General features: G+C 42.0%; 3 protein-coding genes across 4 annotated transcripts in view; 1 reads left to right on the forward strand and 2 right to left on the reverse strand.

Moving 5' to 3' along the window:
* Nucleotides 1-782: 782 nt before the first annotated feature.
* LOC306712934 (NHL repeat-containing protein 3-like) lies at nucleotides 783-4708 on the reverse strand. Its single transcript, XM_079182417.1, has 3 exons — nucleotides 4291-4708; nucleotides 3296-3498; nucleotides 783-3142 (listed from the first exon to the last, which is right to left on the reverse strand). The coding sequence occupies exons 1-3, from the start codon at nucleotides 4574-4576 to the stop codon at nucleotides 2543-2545; spliced, it is 1089 nt and encodes a 362-aa protein (XP_079038543.1). The 5' UTR covers nucleotides 4577-4708; the 3' UTR covers nucleotides 783-2542.
* A 324-nt stretch (nucleotides 4709-5032) lies between these two features.
* nrbf2b (nuclear receptor binding factor 2b) lies at nucleotides 5033-11244 on the forward strand. Of its 2 annotated transcripts, XR_013767571.1 has the most exons (5): nucleotides 5033-5221; nucleotides 8694-8778; nucleotides 9227-9267; nucleotides 9758-10996; nucleotides 11219-11244. XR_013767571.1 is itself a non-coding variant. In XM_079182432.1 (4 exons), exons 1-4 carry the CDS (start codon nucleotides 5129-5131, stop codon nucleotides 10460-10462), a joined length of 924 nt encoding a protein of 307 aa, XP_079038558.1. In that variant the 5' UTR covers nucleotides 5033-5128; the 3' UTR covers nucleotides 10463-11074. The 2 variants fall into 2 exon arrangements, 1 of the variants encoding a protein (XP_079038558.1); XM_079182432.1 differs by lacking the exon at nucleotides 11219-11244 and having other exon boundaries at nucleotides 9758-11074.
* Nucleotides 11245-22794: 11550 nt separating this feature from the next.
* Nucleotides 22795-26963, reverse strand: part of reep3b (receptor accessory protein 3b) — a 37464-nt gene continuing 33295 nt past the window's right edge. Inside the window, exon 8 of the mRNA XM_079182436.1 lies at nucleotides 22795-26819. Within this exon, the coding sequence (XP_079038562.1) occupies nucleotides 26748-26819 (72 nt within the window). The 3' untranslated portion in view covers nucleotides 22795-26747. The remainder of the gene's footprint in view (nucleotides 26820-26963) is intronic.

A 26963-nucleotide genomic window follows, 5' to 3' on the forward strand; every position in this document is an offset into this window, starting at 1 on the left:
AGAAATTCAAATTCCATTCATATTTTTATATTGATAGTACTGCTAGTGACAACTGTAAGAATAATTGATTTTTTGCAGCTAGATGGAAGAAACTTCCTGAAGTCAGCGCATGCTCATCTGTACGTGTTGATGTAATGTGTTTGTGTTTTACATACTGCAATCAACAATCTATTAAGAAAATGAATCAAAAACATTAATGTTAAAGATAAATCTGTATTCACGATAAAGTCTAAACTGCAATATATATATATATATATATATATATATACACATTTTTGGAATGAGATATGAGCAGGAAACTGTATGTGCTGAGCTCCATCTAGTGGTATGATATGGAGCTAATCTAGCTTGTTATGAAAGGACTATTAACAAGCATCTCCAGTTCATCCAAACTGTGCACATGCTTACCAGTAACGTTCCACAGTACGTATTTGGAGGAACTATTCTTGTCAAGTGTTCATGTAATCATTTTATTTGCATTCCTGGCTATGCTGCTCAAGTGGTCTTTATGGAAGACATTTAGGGCAGAAGTAGCTACATTTATACCCATGTTTGCATCATGTCAGCGGATGCATTGCTATTGGCCCTGTTCTTGTAAAGTATACTTAGAGAGGCACTCTGAAGCATAAGAACATGGAAGCGTCTGCACCTGTAAAACAATTAGAAAGAATTGTGTACAAAATGCTCTTTTTCTGCTATTACTGTTACATATCAGGCCTTTCCCTTCTTTACTGGATACAGATGGTAGACCATTGTAAAAATGAAACACGCTGCTATGATTCAATATTTTTTATTTGAAGTTACATTCACCCTTGGGTTCCCTGCCAGATTTGACTTAAAAGACACCAAAATAATTACATTTTAAAAGTAACTTAAAAATGAAAAAGACCCATATGTCCAAGCACATACTGTACTTAGAGGCCAAATCGCTTAAGAAAAGCTTAACATGCATTTTCCAACACCAAAGAATATTGTGCAAAGTACATTCCAAGAAATGCATGTATCCACATTTCATTGGACACGAGCAAGATTAAAAACACACCAAATAAAACAGGTCAGTTATACTTCCTCCAGAAATCATTTAAACTCACTGGCCACTTTGTCTGTTTTACATACACATCACCTTCTAACACGGAACACCAAAGAGACTAATATCAGGGCATACAAAAGTAGCATGGGCACATTTCAGGCTGCTGTTACTTTTCAAGGCAGCGATCTCGAGAACTAAGTTATGAGTTCAGTACTACTCCAGTGATGTAGTATTGTCATTTTAAGATCATTTTATGCCACTGATATGATAACATAATATAATTATAATGCAAATACACCCTTTAAAGAGCAATGCACTTTCAATTCTTAAAGTTATTCAGATTTAGGAATTGGAATGTTGCAAAATATTTATCAAAACATCCCAAATAAATAAAACCTCAATAAAATAAAACCGTACAAACAAAAATGTGCAATGACTGCCCAACGCCCACGTCTCATAATGGTAGGGAAACCCTTCATTTCTAAACGGTGGCAGCTCCTTGTTTTAAGACCAACAGCAGCAAGTGTCCACAAATATCACATGTCATTCATTTTCCCACACAACCTGCACAGTGACTATCACAATACATTTCTCACAGAGGATGGTACCACAATACAGATGTTTCTGTAACACAGGAAATATACTGCCAGACTAAATGAACTATACACCTACAGTGGCAAACCCAGCCATACATTGTATGTATTCACAGCATTATGAAGTGCTTCAATGATATAACTCAGGTCTAGCCTTATGAATGTCTTTAAAAACAGCCATAGAGGCAAAAGGGTGAAGAAAGAAAAAGCACAACAGAGTTTAAAGTGTCTGCAGTGAAGAAAGGAAACAGCTCTCGTCTCTTTAAGATGCTCAGTCAGAGGAAACCCTGTCTCAAAAAAATGACATTTATATAGTAAATATCGTGGATGGATTCGTGAGGCACACCCTTGTACCTGACCCTTGTACCTGACCCTTGTACCTGACCCTTGTACCTGACCCTTGTACCTGACCCTTGTACCTGACCCTTGTACCTGACCCTTGTACCTGACCCTTGACCTGTGTGTAGGATTTGGTGGCATCTCGCGGTGAGGTTCCAGACTGCAACCAACCGAAACTTCTCCCGCATGACAAGCGCGTTGGAGAACATGTGTGGCGCTATCTAACGTCAGTGTTTGGTTTGTCCGTTCTGGGCTACCGTAAAAATATGGCGGTAGAACATGAAGGACTCGCTCCATTTGTAGATATGAAGGTTCATTCTAACGGAAACAAGGATTCTTGCAAACTCGTAATATAAAAATGTCATTTCTATGAGACAGGGGACACCTTAGACATCTTAACCTCTGATGTCTCATCTTATTAGTCAGGTTCTTCATTCTGACAAAAATTGGCTTTTTTCTGGATCACATGATTGCAAATTACGTAACAGGTGGACATTTTCAGTCCAGTTTTAATGGATTGGTAATGTTAATTATAGGCGCCGTTACTTTCTGATCGATTGTGCCATTTCAAAGTGTGGCACTACAGGAAGCTCCCACCCAGACTGAAGGGGGTGAACTTCTGGGCCTGCTGAGCTCCGATTTCAGCCACATACAGGGCCCCTGTCTTCAGGTCCAGGTCCACCAGGTGGGGCTTCACTTCATCAGCCAGCTGGATCACACTGGCCACACTGCACTGGCCAATAAAACCCACCGGTGGAGCGTCCAGCAGCGTAATCTGGTTGGTGTTGAGCTGGACAACGACAAAGTACTTCTTGTCCGGGGTCAGGCGGACTGAATAGGGCGCATCCTCCGTGAAGCAGCTCCCCCACGTCCCCAGCCAGTCCCCGGTGATGGAGTTAAAGACCTGGATCCTCTTATTCCCCCTGTCGGCCACCCACACCCTCTGGAAGTTGTCCACAGTCACACTGTGGGGGATGTTGAACTGAGCCGGGCCTTGTCCCTTCTCTCCGTGCAACCACATCACCTGCTGCTCTTTGGACAGCTTGATGAGGCGGTTGTTCACCCCACCATCTCCGTCCACGATGTAAATCTCTCCAGAGTCGTGGACAAAGATCTCAGCCGGATTGTCGAACTGCAGAGGGTTCAACCCAGAGCCTGCCTTCCCCGGCGTACCAAGTACCTGACAAATACAAGAAAATATTCAACGCCCAGCAACATTTGGCAGATTTCTAATTTTATATATCACACTAAATACTTCAATGGAAAACGAGCAGGTGGAACCTGAACCAAAGACTTTTAGTGACAAATTAAATCCCAGATAAATCCCCGTTACCTGCAGGAGCTTCCCAGATGGTGAGTACTGTTTGATGCAGTGGCCGTATGGGCCGGTCCCCACGTCTGTGATCCACACAGTGGGGTTTGAAGAGGCGGCGTCTGCTAAAAATAAACCGTGAGGCATCTCCAGGGTGGTTGTGTTCCAGGACATGAGGAAGTCTCCATCTGTGGTGAACACCAGCACCTTGGGCACATTGTCACCTGATGGCAAAGCAAAGGCGAAACACTTAAGGCATTAATTCAATATGATAATATGTTATTTCAACAGAATCATATTGTGATGAAATCATATGTCGAGATTTTGCAATACACAATTCCAGCGTCTGAATTGATGATAGCAGGCACACCGTAAATTTCTCAGAAAATCTGAACTGTTAACACCCCAGTGTCGTTAAATCAAACTGTTATCTTAATTTGATGGCTCTGTGTTTGTGTGAATGCATGTACACATAGTAAGTATATAGCTGGAAATATTTACTCATTTAATTTCTCTTTGACTGAAATAGAGTTGAAACTCTTTAATTAATTGTATACTTAAGTTACAAATATATTAGAAAATACTCAATTAATTTCACACAGGAGTATACAAAAATGGGCTTTACACTGTGGTTATTTTATGTTGACTATTTATTTACCAGCAAGCATGCTTTGTTGTGATATATATCATTATTGAGGTATGAAGAGACCTAATTCAGGACAGAATAAATTTGGCATATCAACCAGTACATTTCACATTGATCTGATGTTCACCTGTTCATAGTAAAGTATGGTCAAGAGAATAGGAGAAAAACACCAATAAATAAAATCTAAAATCTACAAATGTTAATGAACATTTTCAATTCATGTGATATCTTTTAAAATGAGGTAAAGGTTTTGTCTTTCACGAGTGTCATCAACAAACCCACATTTTCAGTCCACTAATAAACTAAATAGAGCGAAATGAAGATTTTCTCCAACTTGATGAATTCAGTTCCGGTTAATACGTGTATTTACCTCTCTGCGCCACATACACGACACCAGTGTGCTGGTCAGCAGCTACTGCAAACACATCCCCGGTGAAGAGCTCTGGATTCTTCGGCCAGTTCAGGTCCAGCTTGTAAAGGGGTCTTCCCAGCAGCTGGTAGTCCTGCCTGAGGCTGGCGCTACCTGGCTGCTGAGTGCCAATGGTGCCGTACAACACCATCATGAGCACTGCTAGCGAAGCCATACTGGACGCAATCAAACATGTACGGCCTCTCTTTTTCATCAGCATCAGTGGTTTACAGTCCTGAGAGAACATCGATTGAGTTGGTCCAAAACAAGCACACCGTTAATGTAATATATATATACAAATATATATATATATATATAGATGCTATTAGGTTGAAATCCGGGGATTTAGATATAGTGGTAATTCACAAACCACATTCAATCTAGAGTCATTTCCTGGAGTCCTAAACAAAAACCAAACTGAGGGCAAATGAGTGAATAACACGTATCATTTCCGTTCAACGTTTCGCAATAAAAGCATCACTAAAAGACATCAATCCTAATACTCCAAATGGTTATGTGGTCAGACTCAACGTGTGGATACATCTGAAAGAAATATAGATGTCTTTGGGCAAAATCCAATGCATTCTTTCCATCGACTATTTCAACACTATTCTTTTAAGACTTTTATATTTTAGTGCAAACCTTTTCTATTCCCGTAATTTGACGCAACAAAACATCCGACCAAAGCGGAAAGACGGTGACGTCATGACGTATTGACTGCTTCCCTGACAGCGGTGCTTACAGCGGCTAATAATCTTCTAACTCATCGTTTTCAGAACTCTTTTTCATCGCATTGCGGATGACAGTCCGTGGGGGACGGAGAAACCTTTCATGTAGCGTAAACCATCGAAGTATCGATTCCATGGAAGTCGTGGACAGCCCGCTCAATCTCGTAAGTTTCAGTCTCGATGTTGCAATAACAGGCTAGCGTTACTGTAGCTAAGAGATTCCATAGCTAAGCTACATTAGCTAGCTCCCATAGTTAGTTAGCGGCTATCCGCTACGTGTGCCAATGTCCCTGTTGGTGTCAGACATGCTACTCATGATAACGTTACATTTCGGTCCTCGGAGAAACGAGCTAGACGTCCGTCGTCGGGACATTGTAGCGACTGTCTGGTTGTATTGTAATGACTAAGTCATGTTAAGAATTATTATTATTATTACAGAGAATGTTTTACAAGTTGTTAGCTACTTATTTGCAAGGCCATCTGATAATAACCTGCTTTTAGCGGATTTTAGCATTTTAAAAGGTAAGTTAACGTTATGGCGTTAACTTCCACTGTCCCCTACCTCAATTACCCAGCAAGGTACCGCTACCGCTGAAATATAACGCTACCTCGGTATTTAACCTCCATATTGTCTGGTGGTTGTCAATTAAGCACAATGGCAGAAGGGCATTCCATTGAAGGCAAGTTACCTGATTAGATTTATCATACAGCGTTGTAACCAGCTTTATAATTAAGAAGGACATTATTTAGGTCACCAGTCTGTATTTAGGTGTATCAGTAACCGATGTAGAGAAAGCATTATACAGTGTATCATAAAGGTATTCACCATGATCCTCTCATGAACACAATCATCTTAAAACATATTGGTGTTACTGATCGTGGATAGCCTCAGTCTGTGTGTCTCGTGTATCATCATAGCAATCAAATCACAGATCTGTTTTTCTCCGGAAAAGAAATCCCTGCCAATCACGCTTCAGGGATTTCCTGAATCCTCAGACTCCTAACCATCTGGATAAAAATATGTATTCAGTCTACTGCACGATAAAACCTATTTAAAGGTCTATTCCCTCGTAAAACAATAGTGGTAGCCTAAAGTTATATCTCTTCTTGCCAGATTTGTAGGATATTTCTTTTTATATTATTGTGCTTTTTCTTGTGAAGACAAGAAGCAAGGAGACATGCCATTTCTGTCCACGGCCTTAGAAAAGAGTCACAACATACCAAAAATATCCATTTGTATCCAGATGGTTAGCAGTAAATGAGCAAAACCCCTGTCAAAAGACATTCAACACAGTGGTAACTGCTATGAGCTCCGACCCCATGCGGACTGAAAAGGTGTGCAGCCTAGCTGGGTAACCGATAGCCCCTCCCACTGTGGGTAAGGCATTGTGATGGCTTGTTCAGTAACCTCCGACCTAGGTAACGAGCGCACCCCCCAAAATCTACACTCAAAGACCCACTCAGCCTGCTTAGGGGGGCGAAGCGAGCATAACTAAAAACACTAGCCACTGTCTTATCGCTTATTTCAGGCTAAGAAGTCGGCCTCCCAGAGAGCCGGATATCAACACATTTGTGCACAATAGGTGGTGGAGGTCTGGAAGTACTCCAGGATGGACCCGTTTAAAGGGCCACCGCTGGAGGAGGAACCCCGCATGGTTGGGAACCTCACTCGGTTATGAAGAGCAGCTTCAGGACCCTAACACTATCAATTTAGACGTCCGTCTGCTTCACCATAAACACAACAGCTAATAAACTCTATGATCACATGCAACAACGGGCATGATAAACCAGCAGACCTGCTCGCTCCCTTTCCTCTCCAGTCTCCTCCTCTTTGTCTTTCTCTCTCCAGCATCTTTAACCTCCTAATCATCGTCAGATCATCGGATGTTTACGTACTCTTACAATGTTGACATGCTTCTTTAAGTTAACACTTGTTTCTTAAGTTCCTGAGTGAAACATCACTCCAAATAGTCCAAATAGTTCTTTAAACGTTTTTTGCATCCATCCAAGGTTTCCTCATTTAGTCATCTTAACCGATTGTGAACTCAAGAGTATATGGGATTATACATCAATCAATGAATGAGAATCACTGAAACATCATCATTATTAAATGAACACTAAGTATTAATACAAATCAAAGAATGAAAAGGAAAATCATAACAGATTCAAAATTACTCTTAAATCAATACTGATTGAGTACAAATACACTTAAATGCATCAATACTGAATGAATCGAATAAAAGAAAACAAGCCTCCTCTGCTCTATGGCTAGTGGTTATAAGAGCCGAGCTGTATAGAAACCACAATAGTGCATTTAGAATTTTCCTTTCGTAAATCTTTGTTTATACTCACGCTTGGCACCTCAGCGCCAGCTGTGAGTATGAGCGGAGGCGTTTATACTCTACGCACTGTGGCCTGCAATATTCTCCAAAACGCCAGATGTGTACAAATAACATGAACTGTGAAGAATCATAAAGACAACGAGTGTGACCCAGAGATACGCCCAGAGCCTGTCGGTGGAACCGGTGAAAGCCATAAACCAACCTCCTTAATGCAGAGGAGGGATTGTGATTATGTGTAAACTCATATCTCATATTCAGGGACTACGTTATTGCCTTTGTACAAGCCCTGTAAATAAACAAGTGAAGTGTTAAAAGCATTATAAAGAAGGTTGAATATCCTGTAAACTATTTGATTTGGCTGCAAAATATTTACTTGAATGTAGATTTTTAAGACCTCCTGTTTCTAAAGCATTTCAAAGTGAACTGGTCTTCTTTGTATAATCCTGAGACATATAAACAGTGCTTTACAAATATTCAGAGGTGCGCGACCAAGCAGAACGACCACTTGCTTCACGTGCCGGCTGTGATTACGTCATCTTCTGGTGCGCGCCTCACGCCGGCTTCACCACTGCGAGTGTAAACTAAGTTTACGTGTCACACAAACCACAGATTGCTTCAGGCTGTGCTTACAGGGTCTAACTTCCTCCTCTAGCTTTGCAGAAAGCAGAAGTTCATCTGCAGTTTCATAATGTTGCACAGTTTTTCCAGGTGCTCTCCCCTAAAGGAGAGCAATCTCTCCTTTAAAATCTATTAATGCAATCAATAATTCCCATAATCAATATGTTATACTGGAAATATTATAACAAAAATGCTATTTACACAAATTCTACAAACTAGACCTGGCTATTCCAACAAGTATACTTTTCTCTAATAAGCGATTAATCGTCAAACAGTAAAATAAATGCCCATTTGAATTTCCCAGAGCCCGAGGTGACCGGAGTCTAACCGCTTGTCTGACCAACAGTCCATAACCCATTCACATATGAATAAGAAAACGTGTGAGAAGCTGATGACAAGAAGTCGTCTACATTGATAATAACGAGCACACACCAACTCACATTTCCCAAGAAGTCTGAATAGATTAGAATTCTAATGACTGAAATCATAGTTTAATTATCAAAATTCTTGCCAATTAATTTTGTGTGGATTGATTGTATTAATGAACTAATGGTTTCTGCTCTAGTTGTATCTGTCTTAACCATGAACACAATATGATTCCCTTGATTTGTGTGATGTGTTTGAATATAAATCTAAAGCTGAATCTCTTTGGCTCCGTGTGCGGGCCTCTCTTCAGGCCCACCAGCAGTGCAGGAAGGCAGACCGTCTGCTCGTGGCTGGGAAGTATGAAGAGGCCATCTCCTGCCACGGAACAGCTGCAGGTGAGTTCACTGCTGTTCACCTTTGAGGTGGGCTGCTCTGAAACAAGCATACCATCTGGTGGATTACCTTTCCTTTCTTGTGAGTTTTTCCTTCTTTTTTTAAGTGAAACAATGACTCTTGGGATTAAAGTCCAGCTTGAATATGATGACTTTATTTCATTTACGGGTGACTTTCCCATGTGTTGCTGTCCCTCGCAGTTAACAGGACTGCAGTTCCTACACAGTTTGAACACCCTCAAATGAGACATCACCAGAACCTCACAATCATTGTGTCCATTCCAGTCCAGTGCTGGAGTACAGAGCAGTGTGTCTGTCCTCATAATGTGACTGCAGTGAATGCAATAAGTGAATGCATGTCTCATAGAATTGATGTAAACTGCTCCAGCATTCACTGTGAGAGGTAAAGTATGTGTTGTAGTCCTCAACTGTCTCTCTCGGTCTCCCCCAGATCTGTTGACCGATGCAATGAAGACAACAGAGTGTGCGCAGGTGAGACATTCCAGGTTTTAGGAGGACAATAATTACTATTATTGTTATTATTAACATAACATCAAAATCTTATTGACCATGCCCATCTTTCTAATTACTGTCACAACACAAGCTGTTGACCTGAAATGTAGCCAGCTATCTTACTTATAGAACAATGCTTATAATGGAAAACATAAATGTTGAATCTAATGGAATAATGTAAGATTTTAAATACAAATGTAGTTATTGCATAAACAAAAGTCAGGAAATATTGATATTTTGAGCCAGGCTAAAAGCTGTTAATATGTCACCTAATTAAGTTTGAATAAGTTGTCATGCGAGAAAGCAACTATTTAGATAACAATATGTGGTCAGTCTTTCCATATATCACCTGTTAGCATGTTAGCATGTGATTTCCAACACAAGCTCAGTGTTTGTTTTCAGTACAGCTTGATATAGAACTGTGAACGTTGTGAGTGCTGTGTCCGGTGTTGATGCTCTGTGTCTGTAGGCTCGTCTGTCCATGGAGCTGCAGAGGGACAGTCATATCAAACAGCAGCGGCTGATCCAAGAGCGCTGGAAGAGAGAGGCTCGACGCGAGGCCACAAAGGCCCGACCTGGCCAGGTGCAGCACTCAAGCAGCCCGGCCAGCCTCACCCAAACCCAGCCCACGGGCCAGCTCCAGCCCCATGGATCCCCAGGCCTCTCAGCCGCCAAGGGTGCCGGAATTAGGGAGAGAGAGTACGACACCTTGCTCTATCAGCTGCAGACTCGGCAGACTGGAGGCTGCCAGCCTGTGACTCCACCGTGCCCCGGATCTAAGACCACCAAAGATGACAAAACTCGCCTGGAAGAACAACAGACCACCATAAAGGACCTGCGGCGCCTAGTCGACCAGCTGATGGACGAAAATGAGCGGCTGGCGTCCGAGAACAAGCAGCTACAATCGGAAAATGGCCGGCTGCGCGTCGAGGCGGTGGACTTCGTGGAGCGCTCGGAGCTCTGGGTGCTCCCGCAAGCAGGCGGCGCTATGGGAACAGGAGGCGGGCAGGAGAGGAAGAGCACGGGGAAGGGGAAGGAGATTGCAATCCCCCATCTGCCCCCGCTGGAGATGCCAGCTCAGGAAGATCTGGGTCTGGACGACCTGCCTCCACTGGAGCTGCCAGAGGACATCCAGAACGAACTGCAGGAGCTACTGGACAGGGATAAACTGTGATGAGAGACATGTCTTACGCACAAACACACACAACCAGTCTTGAGTATGGATGCAAAACATGTTTGACATCTGAAACCCACAGGCTCCGTCTGATCAGAACTCTGCTCACGTTCAGGGTGGACAGAGCTGTCATGGAACTTCCTCTGATAAGAATGAAACTAATCTCAGTAATCAGGCAGAGTGATATAGCGCTAATACAACGCAATCTAAGATACAGGAGTCGCTCACCCACAGTGTCAGTTGGAACATTGGTGAGATTGGGATGGAAGTTTTTTAATTTTCATGTTTTTTAATTTAACAGAATGCTTTCTTTTTTTTCGTCTGGAAGTAGCAATTAAACAACTCTGAACAACTTAGGCAGCATCATTTCATTGTTCCGGAGCTAAATTATAGAGCTTTCTATCTATGAGCCAGTTATTTACATGATACTTTGTGCAAATGTTAGCACAGGAGCCAACAGCCCTTTAAAAGCTGCTGCTGTACTCTGTGTGTGTGTGTGTGTGTGTGTGTGTGTGTGTGTGTGTGTGTGTGTGTGTGTGTGTGTGTGTGTGTGTGTGTGTGTGTGTGTGTGTGTGTGTGTGTGTGTGTGTGTGTGTGTGTGTGTGTGTGTGTGTGTGTGTGTGTGTGTGTGTGTGTGTGTGTGTGTGTGTGTGTGTGTGTGTGTGTGTGTGTGTGTGTGTGTGTGTGTGTGTGTGTGTGTGTGTGTGTGTGTGTGTGTGTGTGTGTGTGTGTGTGTGTGTGTGTGTGCGCGCTGAGTGGGAGGAACGCTGGAGGCCAGTGGCTGCAGAGAGTGATGATCATTTGTTGGGTATTTAATTTGGGAAACATTAAATAAACAACAATATTACATTGTTTTATTATTACATTGGTGGATTTCTTTTGGGGGGGGAATACACAAATGTGATTTTGCATAAGTTTTTCTTTACTTCTGCATCAGAACCTGTTTTCTTTTTGACTCTATTGGAAAGAAAGCATGAATGTGAGGTGACAACACACTATTGTCTGAAACAGCGGAACTTTCTTCTTTTCTGTCTTCTTTAGATTAGTGTCTAGTTTCTGAAGTAGTATTCGTCCAGGAGATAATCGTATAATCAGAATGTTGGCCCCACAGCAAAATAGTTCTGTTTCAGAACACTCGATATGCTACACGAGCCGTTTGGAGTCCGTTTATGGTTATTATTATTTTTGTTCCCAGCAGCCTCAGCACCAACACACTCACCTGATGTTACACCGACATACAAAAGTGGAAAGAGACTAAATGTAGAATTCATGTGGATGAACTGCTCCTTTTATTGGCAGAGCGCAGCACCAACATCAGGGCCATGTGCAGTGTGATTCAGTCACATATACATATACAGCACATATACATATATGCTGTTGAAGAAAAACTACCCTGCGGCATTTTTTTACTTTCTTTTAGCGTACTAAAAGAAAGTAGGGATTGGTTTTTTCAGCACTGTTTCTGATTTTCTTGCAGATTGTTTTTTTTGTGCAACAACAGCAATACACACACACACACACACACTGATATTAAAGGGATAGTTTGGGTGTTTTGAAGTGGGGTTGTATGAGGTACTTCTCCATAGTCAGGGTATTACTGCAGTAGATGGAGTTTGGAGAAACAGGATTACCAGCACAGCAATGTACTGCTGTGGATGTATTTTAGACGCCTTAAAGAATCAATATCAGTTTAAGTGAACACTTTATTTAGAATATTTCCACAGGTTTACTTTACAGACAGACGTCTCTCTCTGATAGGGAACTGAAGCCGTTGTCTATGCTCTCCTCAAAGCCACAAGACTCCTTTGACAAAATCTGTAATTTTACATCGCAGAACACAGGAGTCGCTGATCTACTGCGGCCTCCATCGGCTAGTTTGTTATTGTGACTTTGGTGTTTGAAAGGGTTAGTACGGCTCCACCAAAGTCATACAGTAACACAAATAGCCGATGGAGGCTGCAGTAAACCAGCGACTCCTGTGTCCTGTGAGATAAAATCACAGTTTTTGTTTCAGGATTATTTGAAGAGAGCATAGATGAATACAACGGCTTCAGTTCGCTGTCAGAAAAGGCTGGCTGAGAGCGAGGTAAAGAGGGGAAAATATTCGAAATAAAGTCGACACTTAAAGTGATATGGATTTTTTTAGGTGTCTGAAATATTCTTAGTTGGCACAAAGGAAAGAAACGGACTTGAGGTAACTTGTTTCCTGTGTTGCTTGCAGTCTGAATGTGGCATGTGCATGCACACACCATCACGCACAAGGCATTTGTAGAAACTCGTGGACTCACACGTGGAGTGGTGTACCGGAACATAAAGCTATGCAGAACTGGCTTCAAACAGGACACTGCTGCGTTCACGACCTATGCAAGACATGATCGATCCACATTCTCTACAACGGGATACTGAAATAGTGCTTACCTTAGCTTCCAGCTGTTAAATACTAAAACACACCTTTCTTGGCTCAGGTCAGCATTGGGACTGAGCCTCATGCTGACATGTGGACGACTGTAGAAACAATGTTTTCTTTTTAAATAAAGTCAATTTAGACAAATGATTATCATCATAATACCTCATCATTTCTGATCGCAGCTCTTAAAAGCTATGACGGGACATAATGTCTTACTGCATGTTAGAAATATTTAACATACACAGTGAGTGTTGAGTGTCAAAAATGGTAAACGAGGAGCTACTGAGCTCTACAGAAATCTACATTCATGGACTCCTGAATTTGAATAACAATTGTTGATATTATCTTTGTCATGGGACATGAACGCATCATTAGCACGAAGACAAACACTTCATTCGGCTAAAGGGAGTCACTTCTCGCTTATAATCGATGACCGGAGAACAAAAAGAAAGCTTAAAATGAATGAATCACAGCAGCCGAAACAGCTTCAGCAGCCCTCCAAACTGTGTACCTGCTCTACTAACCCAACCCGTGCCTCGGACACCTCTCTGTACTGTGGGGGCAGTCCCATCTCTGGGTCCTCAGATAGATAGATGCAGTGGCCTTTTGACACGCTGTCTGACAGGACGGTGAACTAAACTGTCCAGCAGACAGATGAACAGAAAACAACAGCTCTAAAGTCATCTCAGCTCTTGCCACTCTTTCCTAACAGAAGCCCTCATGTGTATCTCTAAGATGCTCATTTATCAGAATAGGTATCAGATGCGGTTTTGTCCCAGGCCTGCTGTAACCACGCTGTGCCAAGCCAGGATCATGTGTTCCCACTGGGGTAACCATTACCTCTGTTGCCCTGTGGTTGTTGCTCCGGGGGCGGAGTGGACCAGGACCAACCTGTGAGGAAGCTCTGCTCCTACATACAGCAGATATCACCGTTTACTGACGATGAGCTACAGTGGGGAAAAAAAAGTATTTAGTCAGCCACCAATTGTGCAAGTTCTCCCACTTAAAAAGATGAGAGACCTGTAATCTTCATCATAGGTGTACCTCAACTATGAGAGACAAAATGAGAAAAAAAAAAAATCCAGAAAATCACATTGTCTGATTTTTAAAGAATTTATTTGCAAATTATGGTGGAAAATAAGTATTTGGTCAATAACAAAAGTTCATCTCAATACTTTGTTATATACCCTTTGTTGGCAATGACAGAGGTCAAACGTTTTCTGTATGTCTTCACAAGGTTTTCACACACTGTTGCTGGTATTTTGGCCCATTCCTCCATGCAGATCTCCTCTAGAGCAGTGATGTTTTGGGGCTGGCGCTGGGCAACACGGACTTTCAACTCCCTCCAAAGATTTTCTATGGGGTTGAGATCTGGAGACTGGCTAGGCCACTCCAGGACCTTGAAATGCTTCTTACGAAGCCGCTCCTTCGTTGCCTGGGCGGTGTGTTTGGGATCATTGTCATTCTGAAAGACCCAGCCACGTTTCATCTTCAATGCCCTTGCTGATGGAAGGAGGTTTTCACTCAAAATCTCACGATACATGGCTCCGTTCATTCTTTCCTTTACACGGATCAGTCGTCCTGGTCCCTTTGCAGAAAAACAGCCCCAAAGCATGATGTTTCCACCCCCATGCTTCACAGTAGGTATGGTGTTCTTTGGATGCAACTCAGCATTCTTTCTCCTCCAAACACGACTAGTTGAGTTTCTACCAAAAAGTTCTATTTTGGTTTCATCTGACCATATGACATTCTCCCAATCCTCTTCTGGATCATCCAAATGCTCTCTAGCAAACTTCAGACGGGCCTGGACCTGTACTGGCTTGAGCAGGGGGACACGTCTGGCACTGCAGGATTTGAGTCCCTGGCGGCGTAGTGTGTTACTGATGGTAGCCTTTGTTACTTTGGTCCCAGCTCTCTGCAGGTCATTCACTAGGTCCCCCCGTGTGGTTCTGGGATTTTTGCTCACCGTTCTTGTGATCATTTTGACCCCACGGGGTGAGATCTTGCGTGGATCACATTATCAGTGGTCTTGTAGGTCTTCCATTTTCTAATAATTGCTCCCACAGTTGATTTCTTCACACCAAGCTGCTTACCTATTGCAGATTCAGTCTTCCCAGCCTGGTGCAGGTCTACAATGTTGTTTCTGTTGTCCTTTGACAGCTCTTTGGTCTTGGCCATAGTGGAGTTTGGAGTGTGACTGTTTGAGGTTGTGGACAGGTGTCTTTTATACTGATAACGAGTTCAAATAGGTGCCATTAATACAGGTAACGAGATGGAGGACAGAGGAGCCTCTTAAAGAAGAAGTTACAGGTCTGTGAAAGCCAGAAATCTTGTTTGTATATAGGTGACCAAATACTTATTTTCCACCATAATTTGCAAATAAATTCTTTAAAAATCAGACAATGTGATTTTCTGGATTTTCTTTTCTCATTCTGTCTCTCATAGTTGAGGTATACATATGAAGAAAATTACAGGCCTCTCTCATCTTTGTAAGTGGGAGAACTTGCACAATTGGTGGCTGACTAAATACTTTTTTTCCCCACTGTACGTGGGGCTGAGAAGATCACTTCTTTCTTAACTCCACACCTCCCCATTTTCGGAAACACTTTGATGAACACTTGTTTGATGACTGTAATGATGTGCGTGTTGCGTATGACGTGTGATCTAAAACCGATGTGTTGTTTGTGAAAGTTCCTCGTGTGTTACTTGCTATCTCCCACCCTTGGGCAGCCCTTTGGGGGAGAACAACAATCCACCACCAACCCAAAATCGACCACAGAAAAGACACCTTTTAAAACAATCAGATCCACAGGATTTATTATCATAAAACAAACACACAAGGTAAAACATCGAGAGCTGAGAGGCAGCGAGATCAGCCTCCCTCACACCAGAGGCCTCCCTCCCTTCTGCTGCTGGTTCAGGAGCTTTTCCTTGCCGATCCTGGTGCACCCCATTGAGCACCGCAGGTCACCTGGACAGAGACACTAGATGGGGAGAAAAAGGACAACAGCACAGGGAACATATACAGCCGTGTGTGAGAGAGTCTATTAGGGTTTACTGATTCAGGGTTATCTACACCTCCCTACTGTAACCAATGTTTTGGCTCATAGTTCATATTGTATGCTGTTGTCTGTTGCCACCAAAGACGTATTGAGGTTTGATACTCAGCCCTACTTGTCACGGAGTAGGCAATGGAAATATCAGAATCAGAATCAGAATCAGAACCGTTTATTGCCAAGGAAGTTTGCACCAACAAGGAATTTGTCGTGGCGGGTGGTGCGTAACATTTAACAATAAACAAAAACATTAAACAATCAACAACAGTCCACACAGTGCAATTTTTAAAAATTTACAATAAAATATCAAATAAAGTGCAATGTAAGTGAAATGTTAAAAGTGTCGAGTGTGTTTAAATAAAGAAACAGGGATGTGCAGGAGAGTGACCAGAAGGAAATGTCCCGGGGATGACAGAGTCAGTGGGGGACCCGGGCTCTGTTAATGAGCCCGACTGCAGACGGGAAGAAGCTGTTCATGTGGCATGAGGTCTTGGTCCTGATGGACCTCAGCCTCCTGCCAGATGGAAAGGGCACAAACAGTTTTTGTCCAGGGTGAGAGGGGTCGGCTACAATCTTTCTTGCCTGCTTCAAGGTCCTTAAAGCGAACAAGTCCTGGAGGGAAGGCAGATTGCAGCCAACCACCCTCTCAGCAGAGCGAATGATGCGCTGCAGCCTGCCCTTGTCCTTGGCTGTGGCTGCAGCGTACCAGACCGTGATGGAGGAGCAGAGGATGGACTCAATGATGGCTGTATAGAAGTGCTCATCGGAAATATTAAGACAAAAACCCCTTCAAAGTTATAATAATAAAAGATCCATGCAGACTCAGGTCTAATGAATATGACCCTGATATCAGTCTGAATCTTGTACTCATTGTACAGTCTGTCTCTGCCTTTATTCTCCTTTCTCTGTTCTGCTCCCATCCATCAGCCTGTGAAGGAAGCAATATTCTTCTGTAAATGGCCCTCAACCATAAAGGTTTGGCAACCTCTGGGTGGGCATACTTGGTGAATTTAGATAGAGGTGTCCTAGACAGATACCTGAACTTCCTCCACTGACTCCTTTCAAAATAAAGGAGCGCTGTGGGTAACCAACCACCAGTGCTGACAACATGTGTTATCAAAGTGGGTTATTTTCAGTAACATTTTGGTGGGGCCACACAATGTTCATATAAGAAAATGTGATGATGCAATCCATAGCATAGATATATCACACTGAACCATATTCTCACAACTGCGTGTGAGTGAGAGTGCTGAAACACTGCTGTGACAATTGTATCACCACCAGCAATACCAGGCTAGCAATACCAACTAAAATCATACAATGAAGATCTGACGACATATCTTACCAACATATAGAACCACCAAAGGACAATGTAAAGATCTCTAAACATCAAATAGCTGACTCATCACCAGCAACAAAAAGTACATTTGTCATCTGTTGAGCAACCTCGTCCTTGTAAGCATTGTACATGGCTGAAGTTCCCTTAAAATAGGTTAATGTTTTCCATTTTCCTTCCTCGTACATAGTCTAACCAGCCGTTCAGCCACTGAAATCAATATCTTAAGTCAAGAAAACAGTACACGCTTTAAAGGGTGTAGGTTTTAAGGAGTGTAACACCACTAGGCTTCACGCTGTAGGTGTGTGAGTTTAATTTGGACGAATACAGTGGACGGTTCTGCAGGGAACACGTTTCCATGCCAAATCCCTTGTGTTGACTCAATTGCTATCGCCGGTGATGAGTGATTTATTTATTCATGCTGTGCCTCAGATCACATTCCTGTAAAGTGTGCGATGATATCATTAGCCATCATGTTTGTTCTGCAACATCCTTATTCTCTTGTACTGATTATAACTTATCTTCTTCACTTGATTCTAGTCGAGGTTTCCAGACTGTTTGGTCCATACATTGGAGGGAGAAGGACAACAACAAACGTTATTATATTTCAAGTTACATCGGTTGTTTGTATTCTTATCTTCTATTTTCCAGGTAGCCATACAGATCCAGATGACTTTAGAGAATTTATTTTAGAGGCATATCCAAAACTCAGACAAGGGGGAGGATATGAGTTGCTCAAAATCTCTAGAACAACACGAAGTCGCCATCTGATCCTCATACCATGTCCCAATGAGGGTTACCATGTGAGCCATTTGAAAGATCCACAAACAGATTGGTTTATGTTTATTTTATATGGACTTCACAGTAACAGAATTGTAACATACATTTATGCACAAAACCCAGATGCACTGTGTTAAGTGTTTGTAGCGAAATGCTAATTTACAACACCTGTCCGACGGACGGACGGGCACACACACACACACACACACACACACACACACACACACACACACACACACACACACACACACACACACACACACACACACACACACACACACACACACACACACACACACACACACACACACACACACACACACACACACACACACACACACACACACACACACACACACACACACACACACACACACACACACACACACACACACACACACACACACACACACACACACACACACACACACACACACACACACACACACACACACACACACACACACACACACACACACACACACACACACACACACACACACACACACACACACACACACACACACACACACACACACACACACACACACACACACACACACACACACACACACTGTGGCAACCCGGGGGACGTGGAGGCAAGATTCAGAGATAAAACAGGTGACTCAGAGACAGTAACCACATAACAAAAAGTGTCCTTTAATAAGCAGGGTGGGGTAAAGTGGTATAGGGTCAAACTCAACAAAAGGTTCCTCCCGGTCGGGGTCTTTCGCCTTTGGTCTACACCCAGTGGGAGACGATTCCTCCGTCCTGTTTGGGCAGAGCAGAGGAGAGAGAGGTGAGTCCGCTGAGTTACCTCCTTGTCTGCTGCAGCTCCTCTCCAGAGGTTCAGGAGATCCTTGTATTCTTCTGCCCAGTCTGTTCCGCTGCTGCTGCTCAGCCCTGTGAACATATGCTCCCTCTAATTAGCTCATGGGCTGCAGGTGTGACCACTGACACGTGCCTAGTGGCTGCAGCACCTGCACTGGGTAGTATACTCCCTCTATCACCTCCCCCAACCTGAGGTTGGGGATCCACCTCCTGGGCTGTGTCTGCTCAGCTTTTCCTCCTACTTAATAGATCATACAAACCAGACCGACTTATCAGAGTTGAAGTTCTGATGCAGGACAAAATCTTGTATTTCACATTTTGTCTTACACAGATAGATGTTGCTGAGGTTATTAATTAATGCTAATTGGGCTATTAGTTAAAGATTAGATGGCTGCTTTGCTTTTCTGTTGTGATGCGAATGTTTTGCAGGTCCTCGGAAGAACCTCAAGACAAGTTGTTGCTGTTCTTTATTCGTGGTATTAAAACATATATATGTACTGTCAGTGCTGTTATTACCACTCTTCTTACTTTAGTGTTCATCTTTTTAGCCATGTGAAACAAAGAGTAGTTTAGTAAATAAGAATGAGGTTCAACACTGGTTTCAGAACTATGCTTCATCAGAGCACCAGCTTCTTTATGTCATAGTTTACTATCATCAGCTTGTGACGCAGGCATTTCCAGTCCAGTCAACCTGCAGTTAAAAGAGTTGAGGTTAAAGGGTCTGTTCAGCCAAAAGTAATGTTTTACTTATTATGGTCAACATGTCTACAGAACTGTGAGTCATTTTCAGTCAGTTATTCATTTTTTAGAACCTTGTTTGAAATACCACTTGTTTTATAATTTCCTTGGATTCTGGATGAATATTAAAACTTTGTGTAATGTTAGATAAAGTGGGGTTCATGTTGACATTGTCCCATGTAGGAAAGTACGGTCATAGTAAATGTAGAATGACTGAATAAATTCAAACCTGTATTGGGTCCTGCTGTGCCTCATGTTCATGGAGAGTCCCCAGTTGCAGTGGGGACTGCTTTCCCTCAGTGCGTAGTCGGTGGCATCGTCACACACCAAGACAGCCAGAAGGAGGTAGTCTTGGTCAATCGGACGCATCACAGAACAACTCAAACACAACTTGTGAAGGCGTTAGTCTGAAAACTGGAGAGGTAGTTACATACACAGATAGTGGGAGTGGCCAAGCACACACTGGAAAATCCTCAGCACGGCAGGAAAAGCCACAAATACTGGTATAATTTGGAGTACATTGAGTCTGAGGACATTTCTGGCACTACCGGTTCTGTTGACTTAGGACGAGTACACAATCTTCAAGTTGTCCCATTTGAGCATGTCGAGCTATGAGTTATGTGCTAGCCGTCCTGAAGAAGACATACTTACTGTGAATGATGATGAAGAGCACAACAGCTTCAGCTACATTGGAATGGAGGTTCACTCTTTAGAAGATGAGATACAAGTGCAACAAAGTATCTACATAAATAATCTACAACCCATTCCTGTGGACCCCGACAGAGCCACACAGCGAGAGGCTCCTCTAACAGACACTGAAAGTGACATGTTAAAGTCGAAGATTGGCCAAATATTGTGGGTAGCCAGGCACAGTAGACCCGACATAATGTGTGACATATCCATCCTAGCATCAAGTACAAAGCATGCTACTGTACTTTCTTTGTCCTGTACCTGATTGTGGATTAGTCAGTCTGACGGCTGTAACAGCTGTAACTTCAGAGACTGAAGCCTAAAAGTCTGAAGTGAAAGGATCGAAGCCTCCACTGTCCAGCTAACCAAACTTGATAAATCTCCAAGTTTCCTCCTCAGTAGTACGAACAACAAATATAAATGATACATTTCAGGAATAGCTCACAAAGATAAGGTGCTGATACAACTGACTTGACAACGTAGGGTGACGAGATCTAAACTCAAATTTCAGGAAGGTGCAGTCTGTTTCCATCAACAATGAAGGAGCTTTATATGCAGATTGATTTTATTAATATGACTTTACACTTTAAAACCGTTTATTTTTTACAAACGTTTTGTGTGTATCAGTTGAGGGGACATCATATGACCAAGCAGCTCCTGAGGCTGTGGGTTGAATCCTCATGTGGAGCAGTGAATTTTAAGGTCCATCAGCCGAAGTGAAAGAAGTCACATGTGCTTTAAAACAATAGTCAAGTGTGTCTGATTGGTATCAGGACTAGAAGTCCAATCTATGTGGTGCAGTTCCTTTTAAAGGTCTAACACTCTGATTAAAGAAGTCAAATATGCTACAAACCTGCAGTGTGTCAGATCAGACAGCTCAGTGAGGTAAAGCACTAGTCTGAGAACCGGACGTTTGCTCAGTCTCTGTGAGGTGCAGCACCCCAAATGGAAAAGTCCAATAAACCAAGAGAGTAAACCAGTGTGCGGTCCATGGTGGCTGCTAAGTCCCCGGTTTACTTCCAATCGTCACCTTTGTGAGGAAACCAGTTTCCAGGACGAGGTAGTACGATGTGACATTTTTATGAAATTTGTTATGACATACTATATTATGTATAGACATTTTTATAACACGCTTATGACATACTACTAGGACATTTTTCATGACTCTTTGACTTACACTTACATTTTTTATGGTATAATAAATTATGACATTTTCATGGCTTCTCCTACGGCATGCTATACTATGATATTTTTATATCTTTTTGAGTCTTATGGCCTACTATACTATGACATTTTTATGAAATTTGTTTTAATTTTATGAACTTTTCTTTTTTTTACATTTTATGGCATACTAAACAATATGTTTTATGACATTTAATGGCATACAATATGATGACATGTTATTTATGACACTGTTATGACATATACCATGGGATTTTATTAATGCCATTGTTACAGCATACTTTTTTTGGTATTTTTATTACGTCATCACCCAGCGTGAGTTCAGAAGCGTGGACCCAAATGCAGAGAAGAGGCCGGCAGGTAAAAGCACACAAAGAGCGAGCTTTAAGAACAAAGCTGATTCCAAAAAAACAGCACAAAGCGGCAAATAAAAGGAAGGAAATCACGTATAAATTGTATATTTTCATGCTGTGTACTATCATGCATTTGTGTTTATTTACTGTAAGGCACTAACCGCTGTTTTGAAAAGTGCTATTTAAAGGGAGACTGTGGCTGAGTGGAGAGCAGGGCCGTCTTTCAATCAGAGGGTTGCCACTGGTTGCATGTCCATGTGTCCCTGAGCAAGACACTTAACCCCAACAATTGCTCCCGTAGCTGTGCCTACGGTATGATAGCATCTGACTTGTAAGTCGCTTTGGATAAAAGCGTCTGCTAAATGACTGTAATGTAAATTGATAAATGTCATTATTATGTAGAGCTTGGGTTTTTGAGCAGCAACCAAAATAATGAGAATATCATGTGTAAAAAGATTTGTAAATAATTGAAATAAATGATAGGAACAGACAAAACATCGATATAGTTGAAATGTCAAAGATTGAAACATAACAAAAATGTTTTTTATGTTTTATTTATTGTATTGCATTTACAATCCACACACCAGACATTTTACCCACACAGATAATAAAAAACCATCCAGCCACACATCTTCCCGGTGAGTACGTGCAGCTTTGACATCAATATTCAGTTATGGGCATTAAAGGGCATCGTGACATGAGGAACTTTGGCTTGTTATGGGTGTACTCCAAATCAGAAAGCTCTGCTTCAGGATTTCAGACCATGTCATGCTTTGATGATGTGCTGTCTAAAGATATGTATTATGTATATTCTCCCAAACGGACACCTATTTGTGTTTCTGCTGCGGAAAACCATTCCTACCATGCCAGCATGGTACAACGGTATGTAAAGCAGACAAGGACAGCAGGGTGGACACGTTCATATTGTTTATTCATTATATTTATATTACTACACTGGGAGCACACATGTGCAGTGTGTGTCTGGTCAGATATGTTGCACTTAACCTTACAGCTGTGCAGAAATTATAATTTGCGATGAACACATGGCTTCAAAATCTCCTGTACATGTTCAAGAGTTTCATATTCACGGAACCACTTTGTCCCTTCTTCTGTATCGGCTTCAAGGTCTCTAAGAATACTGCTACCTCAGTAAAAGTCATTTACAGCAGACAAAAACGAGCCAAACTTCTAAATGTCACGAGAGGGCCGTCAGTATTAGCATCCATCATCTAGAGTGATCAAAGTACAATAAACCATGAGATGACAAGCAACAGCATCGATAACAAAACAAAAGATTTGGGAGGAGGTAAATGTGCAAAAACAGGTGGTTAACTCATCTTGATTCAAACGTAACACACACACACACACAAAATAAAATTTAAATAGCTCAAACTAATAAAAAAAAAAAAAAACGCAGCTAGAAATTTACAACCAGGCGTGTGATCGGGACACAGCCATAAAAATACAGGAGTAAAAAGGAAGGAAACAGGAAATGGTCGTTAATAGTGAGCGGGAGCTCTGGGCCTTTATAAAGGCTGGAAGTCTGCACAGAGAAACCCGGTAGTCACTATGTTTCATTCATTTGGTTCTCTCTTCCCTTTGGTTCTCTTCATTGGTGTTCACGGTTTCTCCTCCTCTGACAGCATCGAGGATAGTGTTCATCTGCTGGTGTTCCAGTGTCGGATTCATCGCCTCCTAAAGTTCATGTCAGAGCCTCCCCTCCCCGTGATGGGGAATGTTGCATGTGTCTCACAATAAAAGTCTCTATTAGCACATACAGAAGTTAATGGACATCTACACTAACTAGGAATAAGCTCCTTGTAGATAAAATACATGCAAGGCAGCAGAAGCAACGTTTAATAGAGTCCTCTGTATAAAGGGGTTTGAAGCAGAAATGAATAGCTTACCTAATGGGAAATAAAATCACTTATGAGCCATTAATCTAAACTACTTTTGGATTGTAAGGTTTTTAAAAATCTCTTGGTCTCTGCATCATGTTTTCAGTCAAGAAAAAAGCAATATCAAGTCCAATATAAACTTTGCTCAGCAGCTAGTGGTGCAGCTGAACAGTGCAGCTGTGGGCCCATTCAATGAGCTGAAAGAAGATCACTCTGCACAGCTGAGGGTGGCAGTTCAAACCCATAGCCCTGCAGTTTGCTAACATTAGCCACCGTTAGCATTGACACAATATGGCAGTTGATACCAATACCAGTGAAATTCCATGATTCTCGGTACCCAATTTGATGCCATGGTAAAAAATAAACACATGGAGCTAGTGTTAGGATGTTAAAGCTCATAATTCCCTCTCTAATATCGGTTTCATATTGCTGAGCAAACATCTCCGTCAAACAACTGGGTTTAATCAAGTTTCTCTCCAAAAAACACATTTTACAAGATCACATTTTAACACCACGATATTCGCCAAATACATGTGTTTACTGAGTAGAGCTTGAATGCCGTTAGCTCTGCAGGACTGCTGCTAACCGCTAACGTTAGCTAGCTCTCTTCATGTTGATAGCAAGATGGATTTGTTGTTTACGTAGTGTTATCAGGGAGAAAATAGGGTGTGTTGATAGCAGTGGTGGGCCGTCAGGGCCTGCAAAGCCTTCTCTGCTGGCCTAAACAGAATCACAAAGTTATAGCTATTTTATAATTTAATAATTTTTCTTAAATACACTCAAAAATGTCCCATTATCTTATTTTCTCATTGCACAGCTACTGTCTTCCTCAGTTGCTCTGCTTCCAGTGCAGCTTGTTTTAAGTAGAGCTTTTATCCAATCAGATTTCACCTCTGTGTCTCTAGGTAGAAGAGAGGCCCCAGGCCTGCAGACTCACCAGTGAATCCATGTGCAGTTTAAGTAAATGGGGACGATATTCTTGATTGTCATAGTGTTCAACCAATCAGATCTTTAGTTTGACATGTTGGGCGTATTCTTTGACGTGTCAGAGCTGCTAGCTGGCCTATAAGCACGCCAGCATTGCGTGCAGCTCAGTTTGCAGGAGCAGCTCTGCAGTGAGATGCAGCGTGTGCTGTGATTGGTCAGTGGGCGAGCACGTGACTATTGTGAAACGAAACTTACAGCAGAGGCTTAGTCGGATTAGTAAGAGTTCAAATTGAAAGATATGGAAGAAATTATATTTTTTGCATTTTGCTTGGTGTAGATTTTTATTTTTTTTACCTAGCTTTATTTTTTAACACTCAATGGCTGAAGGAGGAGAAACAGATTTGTGAGTTGGGATTTAACCGTGGGATTAAACTCTTTGTCAACAAAGAAAAGAGGATGTGATCAGCATTTGGTAAGTCAACTGGTTCGTTTTTTTACATCTAATATCTGAATGGCCCTTGAGTGTGTGGCAGAATGCGTGTTGCTGCTGTTGTTTTTCCGTTAATCTAGTTAGCCTAGCCTCCCGGAACACTTGCGGGGCACAGCTGTTTTTGTTCCGGTTCAAAGGTCACACAGACCGCTGTCTCCTAGTGAGAGCAGAAAACATTATATTTCCTACAATTTAAGCTTCTGCATTTTCCAAATGCACTAGTATTATTCAAACGTATTGTTCGGGTTGTAAGCCTCGTATCGAATGGTTTAATACAAATATATATATATATATAAAAACACACACACACACACACACACACACACACACACACACACACACGTATATATATATACATACATACATACATACATACATACATACATACTATATAGTTACAGCCTAAGAAACGAATAATAACCCTAGCTGTGGCGCCATCATGTGGTTATAAGGTGGTATTTCAGCAGTGAAGGCCCAGGTATAAAATGCACGGCCCGCCACTGGTTGATAAGTGAGTTTACTGCGTCCGCTGTTAGCCTCGAGCTAACGGTGCCTGCGGTACTGACAAAAAACAGGTACAGTCACGTTTTCCGAAATTTTGGCATTGACTTGGTACCTAAGTGCCGGTTTCCGTGACATCCTCAGCCACCGGCGATCACTGCTGGACCTGGTGAGGCTGTAGCAGCAAAACCCCAGAGTGTACTAAACTGAACAAGGCTGTACTTTATTTTCTTGTAAATTCAACTCTTCGTTTGTAAAAGGGAGGAATGCGTCATTTGTAGCCGCATAGTCGTATACATGGACAAATTATCCATGTGCCCTGTGAGCTTAAGGAAGGTTTAATATTGGACATTTGGTGTCTGCAGGACCTGAAATAAGCAACTGTTTGCCAACACGTTCGCCGCAACAACTTTATAAAAAAGGGTCATTCCAGCTTGTTGTGCTGCCCCCAAGTGGCCAAAATGTACATTACACTATATAATAATCAACAGGTGTAAATGTTATTCTGTTTGGGTGCAGATATAGTGAGGGTCTCACTGACAAATAAAAAAGCTACAAAGCAACCTTTGGAGGCACAAGTCCAAAGGATTCCCAAAGGTAAATGATGTAACTAATCTTTAAGCCATTAAATGCAGTTCATGAACTCTTCATAAAACGATGGCTCATTAAAAAGTAATAACACAAAGCTTGCACGAAATGAAACGAAAAGCCTCAACAATCTAAAAGACTGCACGCATATAACGTCATGACTACAATTCTAATGAACAACAAATTAAATACACACTAGTCCATGCAAGAACGTACGCCATCAAACCCAAAGAAAAACATCTAAAGTTCCCAGAGAGTAGGTTCTGGTGGCGTCACCAGTTTTGGATGAATTAAGTAATAAATATGTCAGAAGGAAGCTCATCATCAGAGAGATAAAAGAGCTCAGCAGAGTGAGAAGTCAGATGGAGAAGAGCTGGAATACCATCCACCAATCAGCATGCTGGTCTGCGAGGTGTGTGTGTGTGTGTGTGTGTGTGTGTGTGTGTGTGTGTGTGTGTGTGTGTGTGTGTGTGTGTGTGTGTGTGTGTGTGTGTGTGCTGTATTCTTTTCACACTCCATAGTTCACAGAGCTCAGCGCTGGTCTCTTCTTGCCTTTAATCTTCAGGGATCCGTAACGAGCCTGGAGACAAAATAACACAGTTAATAACATAACCATACACCTGAGTTTATGTTCTATTATATACATATACCGTACGTAAAAACAATCCTCTTTTTGTACTCATGTCCTGTATTTATCTGAATACACAGCCTCCAGCCGTGTGGA

This window comes from Pholis gunnellus (genome assembly GCF_910591455.1).
Source record: "Pholis gunnellus genome assembly, chromosome: 21".
Lineage (NCBI taxonomy): Eukaryota > Metazoa > Chordata > Actinopteri > Perciformes > Pholidae > Pholis > Pholis gunnellus.